This window comes from Dermacentor variabilis, chromosome 3, assembly GCF_050947875.1.
Source record: "Dermacentor variabilis isolate Ectoservices chromosome 3, ASM5094787v1, whole genome shotgun sequence".
NCBI classification, from domain to species: Eukaryota; Metazoa; Arthropoda; class Arachnida; order Ixodida; family Ixodidae; genus Dermacentor; species Dermacentor variabilis.
In genome coordinates this window covers 56,288,586-56,304,420 of record NC_134570.1, presented here as the reverse complement: position 1 = coordinate 56,304,420, position 15,835 = coordinate 56,288,586, and the positions used below count along the sequence as shown (strand labels likewise).

The 15,835-nt window shown below is 44.3% G+C and overlaps 2 protein-coding genes across 4 annotated transcripts in view; one reads left to right on the top strand and one right to left on the bottom strand.

Annotated features, from left to right (window-relative positions):
* The first annotated feature begins 31 nt into the window (after positions 1-31).
* Ald1 (fructose-bisphosphate aldolase) lies at positions 32-12,795 on the top strand. 2 transcript variants are annotated; one of them, XM_075685222.1, is made up of 7 exons: positions 32-226; positions 2,836-2,960; positions 3,446-3,712; positions 5,702-5,862; positions 7,074-7,332; positions 9,166-9,365; positions 11,127-12,795. In XM_075685222.1, the coding sequence occupies exons 2-7, from the start codon at positions 2,849-2,851 to the stop codon at positions 11,220-11,222; spliced, it is 1,095 nt and encodes a 364-aa protein (XP_075541337.1). In that variant the 5' UTR covers positions 32-226; positions 2,836-2,848; the 3' UTR covers positions 11,223-12,795. The 2 variants fall into 2 exon arrangements, with proteins under 2 accessions (XP_075541337.1, XP_075541338.1); XM_075685223.1 differs by having other exon boundaries at positions 44-226; positions 12,454-12,795.
* Positions 12,796-14,607: 1,812 nt separating this feature from the next.
* kz (putative ATP-dependent RNA helicase kurz) overlaps positions 14,608-15,835 on the bottom strand; it is a 39,158-nt gene continuing 37,930 nt past the window's right edge. For both annotated transcript variants that reach the window (XM_075685217.1, XM_075685218.1), the window contains exon 26: positions 14,608-14,764. In XM_075685217.1, coding sequence (XP_075541332.1) covers positions 14,682-14,764 — 83 coding nt within the window. In that variant the 3' untranslated portion in view covers positions 14,608-14,681. The remainder of the gene's footprint in view (positions 14,765-15,835) is intronic.

Below are 15,835 nucleotides of genomic sequence, written 5' to 3'. Positions count from 1 at the left end.
GAAGGCGATGGGTTGAGCGCGAGGTTGGTGAGCGCGTGGTGGCGCGTGATTGGTGCCCCGCCCCCCTATCTATTCGCCTCGCCTGCGGTACTTGTGCAGCTCGCACAGGTCACCTTGGGCATCTGGCGACCGGGCTTCCGCGACAGCAGCTACAGCCAGCCGAACTTCGACAGCTCGCCGAGACTCCTTTCAAACCGTGAAGTGCTTTCGCGAGCTTCGACGTCGGGTGAGTGGAAGACGGAGCCGGTCGGCCCCCGATTCTCGCATCTGCGGGCGGCTAAAGGATTTCGAATCCGACGCACGCGATGGTCTCGTGAGCCGATCAGCCGTTTTGCCTCTAGGAAATGAAACTTCCGTCTAGTGTTACCAAACAAGAGACCTTGGCGATTCGCAGGCATGTTTACTTTGCTAAATGACCGCTCGACGCGCGCTTTAATCGTGGAATTCCCAGAGAGCGCGTCTCCTACGGCTTCTTAACGCGCGAGATGCGCGTCATATTGGGCAGTTTGGCATGGCTGTTTTTCGTTTCGATCTTGTGCAACATTGCAGCATTGTGACTTCACATTAGATGATGCAAGTGTGCGCCGGAACTATAGTGAACTATATATATAGCCGAAAACGAACCACTGTTTCCCTCAAACTGGACGCTTAATTCGTCGATCGTATCGGAAATTTAGGTGTTCGGGGTAAAAATACGCTACTGTGCAACAGGATACATTTGATTGCATATGCATGTCCACGGAACTAGTGCCTATGTCTAGCTGTGTTGGACCCTAATAAAACGACTTCAAGGTTCAGTGCAGCTGCCTCGAGTTTGATCAGTTAAATAGTACGTTTAGTCAGTTTAGCTAGCCGACCATCGCTTAGCGGTAAGGATTAGCGGGCGCGCGCACTTTTTGACTTGCGCTTTTGCATAACGGCAGTGTTTTACTTAATCGAGGTCGTTGCTCGCGTACCAGACGTGGGCATGCTCGGCTTGGCAGAGCTTCAAGCTGTTGCGTCTAGGCCGTTTTGCGACTGTTGTAGGGCGACGATATATCTTGCGCAAGGGCCAAAGGCCATTTGAGTTGACGTCCAAGGTGACCTTGACGGAACTTGGCGTATCTTGTTTACGATCTCTGCTACAAGGAGACACGTAACTGATGCGCCTGTCGAGGAGGCTTACGTTTTCAGTTTCACCTCGAATTACGCGCCTCGGCCTCTGTTTGCGCGAGCGGTGCGAGCGCATTCCGGAGTCCGAAAGAGGACGGCGCTTCGGAACTAATTTGCTGTTTGTGCTGAACATTTATCTACGTTTATTTTAACCCGGAGTACGCTGCACTCATTTCTAAACTTTTTTTTTTTTTCTTCTGACGTACGTTTCCCGAGGAAGTGCAGGAACAGTGCGTGGTGTTAATTGTGAAGGATTTTTCGCGAGGCCTTCTATTTTAAGGCTTGACAGGGATCTCCGGCCCAAGGATTCAGTCCTCTTGGCATAGGCTGTGTTTCTGTTGTTGACGTATACTTTATCTTATTTTCCTTTTTGCACCGCGAACTTTGGCATTAACTTGTGTCTTGCTTCAGCTATACAGTAGTGCACTGACCGTTCCAACTCCGCTTCGACGGTCTTGAAGCTAATATCTGTGCAGATTTCTGAGCATCAAGTTATTCTGGAACGAACCACTCCACAACAGTGATTCATCACCATTGAAAAGTCTGAAATGCACGACATGCATTCTTACGAGGGGACTATATTCGGGATGTACTAATCATGGTGTGAAAGTAATCCAGGAAAACAGTGAAAGTCCTGTATATAATGAATGCAGCAATTCTTTCCTTCTGTTGTAAGCCGTTATCATACTTTGCTTGTGGTAGGATTATCCTGGTGATGAATGTAGGTGGGTGCAGAGCTCAGACAGCTAGCTGACCGTGCATGAAAATTGGGGAGATATGAGAACCGAGTTGTTGCATTGTGTTGGCCCACGTTTCCTTTAGATGTGCAAATTGAATAGCCGTGTTAAACTTCGCAGTGCATAAGTGGGGTATATAATATTGTGATGTAATCAATACTTCAGTTGAACGCTGTGTGGTCAGGTACGAAAGTATCATTTAGAAAACTGGTTACTGGCCAAAAAAAGAAAAAAAGATGCTGAGGAAAGAAAGATTGAAAGAAGACATCTTGGAACCTGTACGCACCCCTTGCTTACAATGAGTTAGCCGTGATCGGTTAGCATTCAAATCAACTGTGCCATGTTTGTGGTACCATGGGCAATCTTGTAGTTACATTCTTCTTGCACATCCCTTTATATAGTTCCAGGCTTCTTTGGTAGTTGGTATTGAATTAAACCATCACACTTAAACAGCTACCCCCCAGTTTCCTTTTTACTCAAATAGTGGTACTGCGCTCCAGAAGGCAGCACTACAAAGGCTAGGAATACTTTTCATTGCTTGCATTCACGACGAAGAAATGGCGCGTCGTATAGAAAACAGATTAAGTATGCATCATGCTTTTGGACGCAGCTTGGGCCTCATACTTTTGTCCCAAAATGTGGTGTAATCATTACAGGGACAGGCGCATGTGTGCACCTATTTGCCACTGACCATGCGGAGTGGCACACGGCAGCCACGGTGGCGCTGTTTGTGCTCCCAACTAAAAATGTATTGCGTTGTTTACTGGAAACGTTTATCACTCGAAGTGTTCACAAATGTGGTTTGACGTAACCTTACGGCTCCAGTTGTAGTTGTAATATACTACAAAGTAGTTGCACTCGCTCACTCTCAGCATTACTGATGGGAGTCTTCTTGCGAGCATGTCTGCAATGAGTTTCCTACATGTGTGCACACATTTCCCTGCAGTTAAGAGCGCAAGATGGCTGGCCACTTCACTTACCCTCCTCCCGAGGTGATGAAGGAGCTCAAGGCCACTGCCGAGGCCATTGTGGCACCTGGCAAGGGCATCTTGGCTGCTGACGAGAGCACAGGTGAGTCAGTCGTGGCACCTTGAAATTAGATTACACGTGAAATGGTCCCTATACCTGTAGTGCATCATGAAACAGTTGACTTACCTCCTTCAGCTTAAGATTTGTGAAGTCGTGAACTGGTATATTTCTCTTGCTTTCATTTCTGAGCAACAACGTTACAGGCCTCTAACTGCAACCTATTCCTCCCGTTTCTTTTATTTTCCGTTTTTTTTTTTTCAAAATTTTTTTTTCTTTTCGAACTCCAGTTTTACATTCTTTAACATATTTGTACTTTTCTACTCGGTAAGCCTTTAGCAATGCCTGTCACTAGAAATGTGTTAAGGTCAAAAGAGAAAGCTCTTTGAAATGGCTTGCTTTTATTTGTAAAAGAAAATACTTTGAGTTGGCGGTGGCATACTCTGGGTTCACTGTAATTTGTTTACACCGTATTGAGTCTTCAGCATTAGCAATTCTCATTTGGGCCTGCTCGTTGTAACCTCACACAGCCACCATGGGCAAGCGGCTGCAGGGGATCGGTGTTGAGAACACCGAGGAGAACCGGCGCCAGTACAGGCAGCTGCTGTTTACCTGCAGTGAGCAGATGAACAGTGCCATCAGCGGCGTGATCCTGTTTCACGAAACCCTCTACCAGCAGGCCGACAATGGAACTCCGTTTGTCAAGATACTTGAAAATCGCGGCATCATCCCCGGCATCAAGGTGGACAAAGGTGTTGTGCCCCTGATGGGCACTGACGAAGAGAGCACCACACAGGGTGCGTACATTATGTTGCATTCAGTGCATGTTTGTTGTTTCATGCAGATGTTCGTACACAAGTGGTAGTCTTGCATGGCGCTACATGCACTTGAAGTTTTTCTTCTTTTTTTTTCTCTCCTGTTTAGCATTGTGTGATGCACAGAACATTTGCTTGTGAAGCAACATTTCATCTGCTGAGGTCGTGGGTTTGATCCCTGCAGCATTTCAATGGGCCGCGATCCAAACATGCTCGTATACTTAGATTTAGGTGCAGATTAAAGAACCGAAAGTCTGTCAGAGTTAATCGTAAGTCCTGCATTACAGCATGCCTCATAATCTGATTGTGGTTTTGGCCCTTAAAAACGCTATAAAATAATTTTGAAGTTTTCTCCATATCTTGCAGCCGACATTGACATATTAGTTGGTTTCAGAAGGTTTCCAGCTAACATTTGAAACATCTCGCACTGCCATAGAAAAAAGTTATGACTGGTGGCAGTGCATGGATTTTTTTATTCATTGTTTATGTAGGTAGTGCCATGAATCCACTAGCTACTGTGTAAATACATTGCAGGTGATGGATCGCTGTAGGCAGAGGGGGCTATTTTTTGCTATTTTTGTGAAAGATGGCAAAGTGCCAACAGTGAAGTTATAAAAAGAGGAGGTGAGGAAAGCAAGCTCTTAAAATATACTCTGCACTACAATAGTGCTCCAAGATGCCATGCCAATGAGCCTGCATTGCAGAACTAGTATAACATATCTCATTCTTGCATCCTTAAGTGACATGGGCACTTGGTAAGGTCAGTAAAGAGACGCTACGTAAATCTTGCACACATGCACCTGTTACCACTGACACTTCAAAGTCTTCCAGAAAGCAGCTTGTCTGCTTGTAATTGTTTGTCATCTGGTACCCAATTGCAGGATCGTACTAACAAGGAACTGTCAACTGCTTGTGCGCTGAATGTGTTGAGGAATAATGCTCATGGAAGCTTCTTGCTTTGACTGTCACGGTAGTATGTATTCCCACTGCTGATAAAAACAGGCTGCATGTGAGAGGGTGGAATAATAGTCTGCAGGTCATGTCGGAGGGTAGCTTCTAGACCACCACAAATCTTATGGAAGTGTTATTCTCTGTGACATTGAGTGCCACAGGGGCCCAATCAGATTGCCAGACAGCTCTTGCCATGCGTGTAGCGGCCTGTATTCTTATGGTTGTACATTTAGTATTTGTTGTGTTCTTGTCCTGCATTCACGGTGGGAGCAGATGTCTTGCTGTAACCTACGCCCCACTTATGTCTTGTGCCTGTCTTCCACACTGCATGATATCGACCAGAACAGGCCTCGAGACAGATTTCACAGGAAGAGCCTAGTGTGGTGATGACTTTAGTGCAATTTGATATCCGTGGCCTCTCCTAGACACCATTGTCCTCATCTTATCTAGAGGCCGTCCAGACGGCAGAGTGAAGTGCTACAGATGGCAGTGTTTTTATGCCTTTCGTTATCGTAGATAATGCCCAACTCCTCTTACCCTTGTGGTAGACCCATCATAGGTGTCTGGCGCAGGTAGTCGCTTCAGTGCAGACTTTTGTACTCCAGCACTCCTTGTAGCAGTTCTTGGGTCATTTTCTCCCCGTAATTCCTTTTTTTTTTTTTTACAATAAGGTCATTTTCTTTTATTTCCAGTCTAAGTGAAAGCATAAATTGCCTTTCGGTTTTAACCCCCCACTTTTGAGTGACTGAGCACCTCTGGTGTCTGCATATATTTTTTTGTTTATACTCTTGGAGGGTCTCTTATATAGGGGGTGGGGCAAGGAACATAGTTTTTGAACAGTGCAAATATAAAAGTAAAACATACAAAAATCCTTAAATACTGCAATTATACAGTACAAAGACAATATCCTCTTAATGTGTTAAAAAACAGACTGCATGCAGGCTCTTGCTAAACACATGTTATTAATGTTAGCGAAATATTGCGCTGGTCAAGAAGGCTGCTTTTGCTATTTTGCTGCAGGCCTTGATGACCTGACCAAGAGGTGCGTCCAGTACCGCAAGGATGGTTGCCGTTTTGCCAAGTGGCGCTGTGTGCTCAAGATCCGCCCGCACTGCCCGTCGCCCCTCTCCATCCTGGAGAATGCCAATGTCCTGGCCCGCTACGCCGTCTGCTGCCAGCAGGTTAAATTCTTCACTTGTCAGACTATTTTCTCTCGGAGACTGCTATTATACTCGAATCGTACATTGGCAATGCTCTTTGCTTGCATGCGGGTCCAAAATATGGTGAATTGGATTTGAAAAATCTGAACCTATTTCCCACCAAATTAGTAGAATGACCCGTTTCTGAAACCGGCAACTACAGTGCACTACTTGTGCTTGCGAAAAAGACGTAGTATGTCACATACTGGAAGCACAAAGGTTGCACAAATGACACTTTGACTTGACTTAAGTTGTAATATATGAAGTAGTTAATCCATAGAGCGCACTGTAGACGACGAACTGCACTGAAATTTATGTGGATTGACTTTTATGACCACACCACTTGCCACCAGCTTAGTTGTCAAAACAAAACAAGGCCATTCTTCTGTGTCTGTAACATGGTTTTGTGGCTTAGTGGCTGTGGTGTTGCGCTGCTAAGCACGAGGTTGCGGGTTTAAATCCCGGCTGCGGCAGCCACATTTCAGTGGGGGCGAAATGCAAAAACGCCTGTGTTCCGTGCATTCGGATCGCATTGAAGATCCCCTGGTGGTCAACATTAATCCAAAGTCCCCTACTACAGCGTGCCTAAATCAAATTGTGCTTTTTGCATGTAAAACCCCAGAATTCCTTGTAAGGTTTTGGGCAAGTTCCCTATAGATGTTGCCTCCTCTATCACTACTACATGACGGGAAGAAATCCTGCTTGATGTATGAAAGGAATGCAAGCCTCTGTGCGCTTATCAAATTGCTTTTGCTGTTTGTTTGAGTAAAGTTATATTTGGGAGGTGGGATAAAAAAACTGATTCAAAGGTTGCATAATGCAGCTAGTATCGATGGCTGCCCGTACCATCTTTGAAATTACATATTCCGGCTTATTATAAAGATCCTTTCTCCAGCTCAATGTAGCTAAGAGTTCATTGATTTTATTGACATCATTGATTTTATTGACATAAATAAGGCACATTGGCTGAAGATGTTAATGAAAGCCACTCGTATATTAGTGCAGCAGTGAGCAGCAGAGCTGTGTAGAAAAGGTAACAAATAACTATTTTTGCACATTAAACTTCAGCATACAGCTGTCATTTTAAATCTCAACTTATGGCACTTGCTTAGCCAAACTGAAGTCTAGAATTTGCTGTGCTAAAGCAAAGTTGTGTGCAGAGTTCTAAAGCATGGGTTCTGTTTTGGCTGCAGGCGGGCATTGTGCCCATCGTGGAGCCCGAGGTGCTTCCCGACGGTGACCATGACCTTGACCGGGCGCAGAAGGTCACAGAGCAGGTGCTGGCCGCAGTGTACAAGGCCTTGAATGACCACCACGTCTACCTGGAGGGCACTCTGCTCAAACCCAACATGGTCACCGCCGGGCAGAGCTGCACCAAGAAGTACACGCCAGCCGACGTGGCCCGCGCCACCGTCACCACCCTGCAGAGGACTGTGCCGGCTGCCGTTCCCGGTGCGTACAGCCTCCACTTGCACTTCCAACTATAAAACTGAAATGGCCAGGGAACAAAGGTGCCCCCTCTTGTCATCTGTATGCAAGGCCTCTCCACCAGTGATGTTTCAGGTTGCCTTTTAACTCCTTCAGCATTAGATCACGGGGATGCAGGGTTACAAAGAAAGCTTGAAGGAAACTGAAGACCATGCAATGAGTGATAAAACAGAAACTAGCAGGCAAGTTAAAGATGGCAGATGGTACACATTTCTCAGATGAGTGATGGAAATGTTAACGTAAATGGAGGTGGAGTTCAGAATGTTCTGTAATGTGTAGAACTTGAATGTGGTGGTGAAAGAAATCAATTCCAATGAGATATTACATAGAGTAGAGATTAGGAAAGCTTCAAAATATAAGATTCATTGGTAAAAATAGCAGTAAGGGACGTATTGCCACCCTTCGTGCATTGCAAAAAGTACTGCAGAAAACAAACGAGTACAAATACAGCCTTTCCAAGTGAGGCTCCTCTCTCCACGTCTGTCTAGCAGTTTACTAATTCTCCTGTGTTCATCCTGGCAGTGTTGAAATATAGTAATTAACAATGCAAACCTGATCGACTTTCACCTAGATCAGGGTCTCCTATGAGTAATCTAGGTTAGCTGCTTGCAGGTGATCCTGATCACGAGAAGGAAAATTGCACAATAAGAATGGGTTGGAGCGCATAAAGCAGGTATTACCAAACCATGACTGGGACCTTACTGCTATTATTGAAAAGTGCAGTCATTGGATTCTACCATTACTAACATAAGGGGCAGAAACTTGGAGGTTAACAAGGAAGCTTGAGAGCAAGTGATGGATCGCACGAGTGATGGAACAAAAAATGTTAAGTGTAACATTCACCGACAGAGCAGTGTGGATCAAAGAGCAAGTGGCGATAGCCGATATTCTAGTTGACATTAAGAGGAAACAGTGGAGCTGTGCAGGCCATGCAATCCGGTAGTCATTAGAGTTGCAGAATGGGTTCCTGGGGACAGGAAGTGCAGTCAAGTGTGGCAGAAATTTAGGAGGGTTGATGAAGTTGGAGAATTTGCAGGAACAACTTGCAATCGACTAGCACAAGACAACAGTAATTGTAGATGATATTGGGAAGTTACCGCACACAAAACACAAGACTTGAAGAAAGGGGCAACATGAAGCGTTTCTTCAAATCTCGTGTTTTGCTTGTAGTAACTTCCCAGAATCGAGAACCACCAACTGGCCTACACCCACACTCTATGTTAATTGGAGATGCTTGGAGAGGCCTTTGTCCTGTAGGGGGCATAAAAAGATGATGATGACGACAATGATGACTACGATGATGATGATGGACCTAGATGCACTGCAAGACGGCCTGAAATGGCATACTAATATCAAAGTTGAAAATGGGCAGGAATTTGGCCATTCGTTGCACCAAATGTGGATGCAAGCCTGTTTTCAACCAGATGCATAATTTACGCAGGTTTCGCGACATGCACTAGTGAAATCTTTGTGGCTTTCACGAAGCTTTGCAAGGGGCCTTGTCAGCTTGCCACTGGTCACATTTTATTGACAAAGTGTTGGGCTATCTCCACAGTACAATGGTTGAGCATTCTTTTTGGTTTCCTCAAGAACACATAACGTGGTTTTAGCATCCTCTTTCTTTTGTTCAGCGTATGTACCGCAGTTACAAATAAAACACACTTGTTGTCAGTCAGTGCCTAGTCCTGTTCTCTTGTCCCACATCTTGCGCCGTTTTTACACCATGAGCCTAAGTGTGGCATCAGTTGCATCGTGCAGCAAAGCTCGTAGTACAGTCTTATTGCCTTTGGTACACAGGCATCACATTCCTCTCCGGAGGCCAGTCTGAGGAGGAGGCCTCCATCCACCTGGATGCCATCAACAAGTACCCTGGCAAGAAGCCGTGGGCCCTGACCTTCAGCTATGGCCGTGCCCTGCAAGCCAGTGCCCTGAAGGCCTGGAGCGGCAAGGCGGGCAACGTCAAGCATGGCCAGGAAGAGTTCCTGAAGCGTGCCAAGGTGAGTTGAGCACGTTAGTGTCGCTTGCGCACCCTCTCTTGCATGATCAGACATCACCCTCTTTTCATGTTTTTTTACAACAGTGACATGCATCTTTAAAATGTTCTGGTAACTAGCTACATACACAGGCAAAACAATTTAGATGGGTCAAGTGTGCTGGACAGTGGCCAGAGAGGGGCTTGTTTCCTAGTTAACATATGTGATGTTAGGAGCGTAATCAAAGAATGTTAGGAACAGCCTTTTCATATTGTTATCAAGGTGGTTTAAAAGCCTGAAGGGGCTATTGGCTCAGTGTTTTATCAATTAATGACCAGTTAATTAGAATGAGTTCATATTATCCTAAGGCAATGTTGCTTATTATGTAACGGTAAACTTCAGTCTGCTGCAGTCAGAATAGCAATGAGTTTTCTATAAAGCTGTCTTGATATCTCTGAAAATATAAAAGTTATTCCAGATGTAATACATATTAGCGTGAGGGGGAAAATTAAAAAGAATGAAATTGCATGATTGTAATAGAGACGCCTAATTAATTTCTTGGTGTATTACGAATACCGGCTTCATGGCATCTCTTGTATTTTGGTGCAGCTTGTACAATATTTCAATGGGATGCCGACTTGTCCTGATAGCATGAGACCTGTGCAAATCTGTGTGGGCTTTCAATTGTTCAAACTACCTTTGAAATCTTTGAAGTCATATGGACTTTGCAGCTAAACTTGCATAATGGAGCTCTCACATTTGATGCTCATTGAAAGTACACACGTGGGAGAGAAAAGCAGTGCTATATATATATAGTACTGCTTATTAATCTGTAATAATTGCTGTCCTGCAGTTATAGCTACCATACTGTTAACTTCTTTCTCATGAAGGTTTCATATCCATTTCATAACTTTCAGTAATGATTGCCTAGCCTTACCTGCAGAAGTCTTAGGGGACATGGCTTTATCACTAGTGTTCAAATTCTAAAACCATTGTATCTGTTTGGCATAGCTTTTCACCCCCGAATGTAGCATGTTAGTGTGCTGAAAGCAGTATAGTGTGACAGTTGCACGGTGGTCTAACATGCTGCATGTGTTTGCATTTCAATATGCATGCTTGGCAGTAGGAAGCTGCATAAAAACTTGCACGTCATGCTTAGGCAGTTTCCTGTATGCTATACTGCAATTTGCAAGTGAAGGTCTCTATCAAACATGGATATAATGAATTATCAGGTATGATGGACTACACCTAAAGTTTGCTTGCCCATGCTGTATTGGATAAGCATTCTAGTGCTACAAGAAAACGGAAAAGGCAAGCTCCCGGAATATAGTGGTAACAGCAAAGGGAATACTAGTTCACTCGCAGCTCAATATCTGTTACGGTAGGCAAAATACCAAATACACAGCAAGAGAAATGGCACATTCTGAACGTAGGTAATATTGGCAAGTCCAATTACAAATATTAGGTGTAATAAAGACATTTTAGTGTTGGGTGTGACGTTATAAACTAGGTTAAACATTATGAGAATGAATTAAAGGCTCCATACTAAGAGCACAGGTGAATTTCCACAACTTTAGAGCCATGTGTGCAAATTTAGCTTTTAGAAACAATGTCAATTTTGAAGGTTCACCAAAGCCAGCTAATTTAGTGGGATGGCTACCGAAACCTTGGCTGTCCAACTACATTGAAGTGGAATGTCTTAGTAATGCACGTTTTCTTTCCTTTTATTTGCCACATTCCCTTTCCCCACACCCTCCCCCTCCTTTTGTTTTCAATTTATTTTAGGCTAACCACTTGGCTTGCCAAGGGCTGTACACCCCTGGTTCCATTCAGAGCCTGGTCGCCGATCGCTCCAACTTTGTCCCCACCCATTCCTACTGATTTCGCTTTTTTTCTGGCACAGCCTCAAATCTTTGGAGTGACGGCACTTTACTTTTTTGCCTACCTGAATTTCTTTGTTTTTTGTGCCGTTCTGGTTGGGGAAGCACTCTGTAGTTTCCTTGTTTGGTTCTCGATGTCTGCAACTTTACCTGCTGTACAACCTTTCTTTTCTTTTTCATGCATACCCACTTTTTCTTTAGCTGCACTGCTTTCCCTAAGCACCACTTTGCTGAATAGAATGAACAACTGTTAGTAGAGTTGCATGGCTTATTGATAAAGTTTGTGCATCTTTCAATGAGGTGTTACTTTTGTGATTAGTGTGGTATCCTTTTGTACTTGATGCATGGACCTTTTTGTCAATGCAGAGCAAATTGCACTCCTTGTTTTCAGATTTGCATCTATTTTATAATGTTTCACAGTCTACAGACATCTTGCATGCATTTGTGCTAGTTTTGTTAACTTGGTGTGCAATGGACACCTTGTTTCGTAAATGCAGTTTGCTTTAACATTCCTCTAGAGAGCATTGTCTGTTGCATACTTTCCAGAATGTTCTCTTGCCCAGTTTTTGAAGTTGTTTGCACTAGAAATTTGTTTTTGTTATAGCGAGAATTTGGCATGTCCAACACTGTCGGCATGTTTTTCCCTGCATTCTAATAAGCTTGATATTTGCATGTGCCGCATGCACATTCTAGTGGCTCTTTTTGGTTACCGTGTGCTTCTGTTTTGCAATGCCTTGTTTATTGCGCCTAAGCAGACCAATGTGTATTCATGCACTTTTACAAAGATGTCATGGCTGCGTGCAATTTTTATTTGTTTATAAGCTCTTGAACCACTTTTGGCATTGTTTTTCTCTTGAGAGCTTTATTTTGCATTTTCTTGCCATACCTCGATTTATGAGGCCCTTTGTTTACAAAAGGAAATTGTGTACAGAAACTGATTCTTTAGCCTCTACTCATGTCTTCAGTTATGTTATAGCGTGCACATTGTATGAGCCTTGTGCCAAGTGAATCGCCTGGAGTATGTGACGAATTGTTGTTTCTGCCATGTGCCTTACGTTTTGGTATATGTACTTCCAGAATATGCTGTTGTGCGCAGTTTGCAGTCTTTACAGTGCAGAGTGAAGTGCCTGCCAGTGATAGCGATTTTATATAAAGCCACACCAAGTATGTTGTAAAGAGTGGCAGTGACAGTGTTTTATAAGCTGTTGTGATGTGTTCTGTTTCCAACACAGGCCTGCAGTGAAGCTGCTCTAGGAAAGTACGGCGGCGGTGTTACTGGAGCGGCTGCCTCAGAGATCCTCTTTATCAAAAACCACGAGTACTGAGCCCTCCCCTCTCCCATTCAATCATGTCCGGTGTCTGCGTAACATACTTGACGGCAGTCTTTTCTCTCTCTGTCTCGACTAGCTGTAGTAGCATTCAGTCGCCTCCCCTCTGCCGTGCTCCAAATTTTAGACGTATCTAAATGGTGCCCCCTGTGTGGTTTCGACATTCCCCTAATGCTAGTGCCATTTGGTGTTTGCCAAAACAGCTGACGTGCTGTGCACAATAAAAATTGAGTTGTTGGCCTCGCATTTTTTTTTTCTTTTCTTATGCACCCTCTGTAAGTGGTCTGTTTTACAAAAAGAAATGCACAGGATTTTGTCAGAGCAGACCACTTCAGTGTACTAAGCTCCACAAGAGTGGTCCATATTGCAAAGGAGTTCGCACATTTATAGAAGTCTCAATACCACAGGTTGAACAGAAAATCCCAACACTATTTTTTTTGCACCCTAAACAAAGAGCAAATGGTGTTATATCTGTGTGCAGATTCATCGCTGTGTACTATCCATTCGGACTTTCCATTTCACCTTTTCATTGCCAACAGGTGATCATACATTAGATTTCTAAGAGCGTGAATTAGTCTTGCCCCCCTCCCCACCTCTTTCTTAGTCAAAATAAGGTACACACCGGTAATTACAAATATATGTACTATGTATCTTACACTGTTCTTCCACATAGTCCCCAAACCGGTTCAAACATTTGTCCCGTCGAGCACTAAATTTGAGATGCCTTTGTCAATTGGCAATGCACGCGGCCTCCCAGAATGCTCATTGTCATGCAAGACTACACGGCCTTTTGCGAACTCTCAACACCACCAATTGTCAGAGTGAGACACCTCTCCCCATACGTGGGCTGGCTGCATGACCCTGTGGATTTCGATGGGTGTTAGTCCCTTGATCCACAGAATACTAATTGCACTTCGTTGCTCGTACACCATGGGCATGTGAAGCACAACCACCATCTTCAACAGCTGACAACAGCACCGCGCTGCGGAGCTGCCAATAGTCAAGGATGGGCCGGTCTAAGACTTTCTGATCTGCCCTCTTATTTTGACTCTGGTTAATCTGAGTCCTACATTGAAACTCTATATGGCTAGAGTTCTGGGTATCAATGGCTCATACCCCTACAGGCACTTATGGTCCCGTAAGCAAGCAAAAAATGCAATGGCTCATAGCCTTGTAAGGCAGAGGCTACAAGCACTCTGCAAAGTGAAACGAACAGTGCTTAAATTCTTTTTGATCGCACATTCAACATAGAGAATAGCATGTCGAAAACTCATCATCAATGGCTCTTAGTTCCGTAAGGTTCATGGCTACTCACTTTTCGTGAATTAGCAGCAATGACACTACCTCTGTTGTCGTCGGTGATTTCAATATAGATGTACTGATAAGGAGCGGTTTATGCGTTCCGTGTTGTAGACAGATCCCTTGCAATGTCGCACCGACCACCCAGCAGCGTACATGCATCGATTTGACATCAAAGAATGCGATTGCAGTTGCAAGTGTAATAATGACCACCGATCAAGACAAAGAGTGTGCATACCTTTCATCACAATGACCACCTACGAAGACAATAAATGAGGGCGTACCTTAGTTCAAAATTGTGTCTCCTCTGTGTGTATGATAAACAGCTTAGCTGGTCAACCGCCTTCACAGATTGGAATGGCTCATGATTTTTCTATTCTCGCAACGGCCTGAGGTGGCACCCAGACTTTTCTATGGGCCAAGCTTTGTTATTTTGATCCTGATACTAGCCTTTTCATAACTTGAAATGGACTGGTCAACATGCAAGTACTTTGCCAAATAAAGACTCCAGTTCTGACTCATCAGGGTTAGCTTCATTAAAAGGGGCCGTTTTAATGCAAGGTTCGTTGGCACCTAGTCCTGAAATAGTTGGTGCACTGGTCTTGGTTCAAGTAAACCATTCGCTAAACAGTGGCTTTTGGTTACCACCGACGGTGCAAATGCAGCACCATTACTGGGCTTAGTTTTGTCCAAGAACCATGCCATGCACTAGCATTTGCAAAGCTTTGATTTAATGCCCTCGAGAAAAAACTGCTTGCATCATGTTTTTGAAACAATAACTTAAAATTTATTTCGCTATGTACATGAAACGTGATGGTAGAACATGAGCAAGTTCACTTTGGCTTTGGAGGCCATGCTAGGGCAACTTCATTGTGAAGACTCTCTTGTATCCACTCCAGGTATTCCTTCAGCAGGTCTGCTCAGTTTCCATGTAAGGAGAAAAAGAACAGTTGCTGCTGAACACGATCATATTTACTACAGATTCTGCATCAGCATTAAATTGCAGCAATTCAAAGAACAACCACTGACTGTCTGGGATCTACATGCACAATGGAATTTGCACATGCGCAAAACTGTACTCGGCTTCACCACCTATGTAAAGTGCAGTAGCAGCTACAGGTTTTGCCAACCAACCAGAAAACAGAAGCAACACTCCCCAATTGTTTGTTGCTGATCACCCTCCGTGTGACATAGACTGAAAGGAAGGATGACTGGCATACAATCAACTGTAGACCTTCCTCTGAAATGCACAACTGGCTCATTCAAGCCAAATGCACCAAGTTAGCGAGATTAACTATAGATCACTTGTTATTTATGCTGCTGAAAGAAGACATCTTAGATTAACCCCTGTACAGCAATGTTACTTTGCTCGACACTCCACCAGGAATCCGTGGAGAGCTACACTGCTCCCTGGGCAAAAGTGGCAGCCAGTTTACTGTATAGCAACTGAAAGCTCAACATCATGTTTGCTGACAAAAGAAGCCTGCTTACAAAGTTACTACAGTCTACGCTCTTTACAACGGACTTTCAGATATAATGGACCATATTTCAACCTTCATTTGCTCTGCATATTTTATTAGTGCAACAAAGTTTACTTTTACTGCGCTACAATGGACTATCGGCTACAATGGACGAAATTTGTGGCAATTTTTGTCACAATTGGGCATACAAAACATACTTTTAGCGTGTCGACAGGGGCTGACAACTGACTTGCAAGGGTCAGCCGATGATTGGGGCTCAATACTGCACGCGAGGGAGGAAGGTGGGAAGGAAGCGCGCCAACTTTTTTCACGTGCGAGGCACAGGGGCAGACGGGAGAGAGACGGCGCGGTCTCTAAAAAGCGATCTGCGATGTGGACAAAGTGCGCCTAGTGCCAGTAGCTTCGTATGCGCTGTGCTTTTCGTGTTTAGTTCACATTGAAGCACAAAGGTCAATGTGCTCGCTGCTGGTACCACGCTTCCTCACTCCAACATTTTGACAGCAACT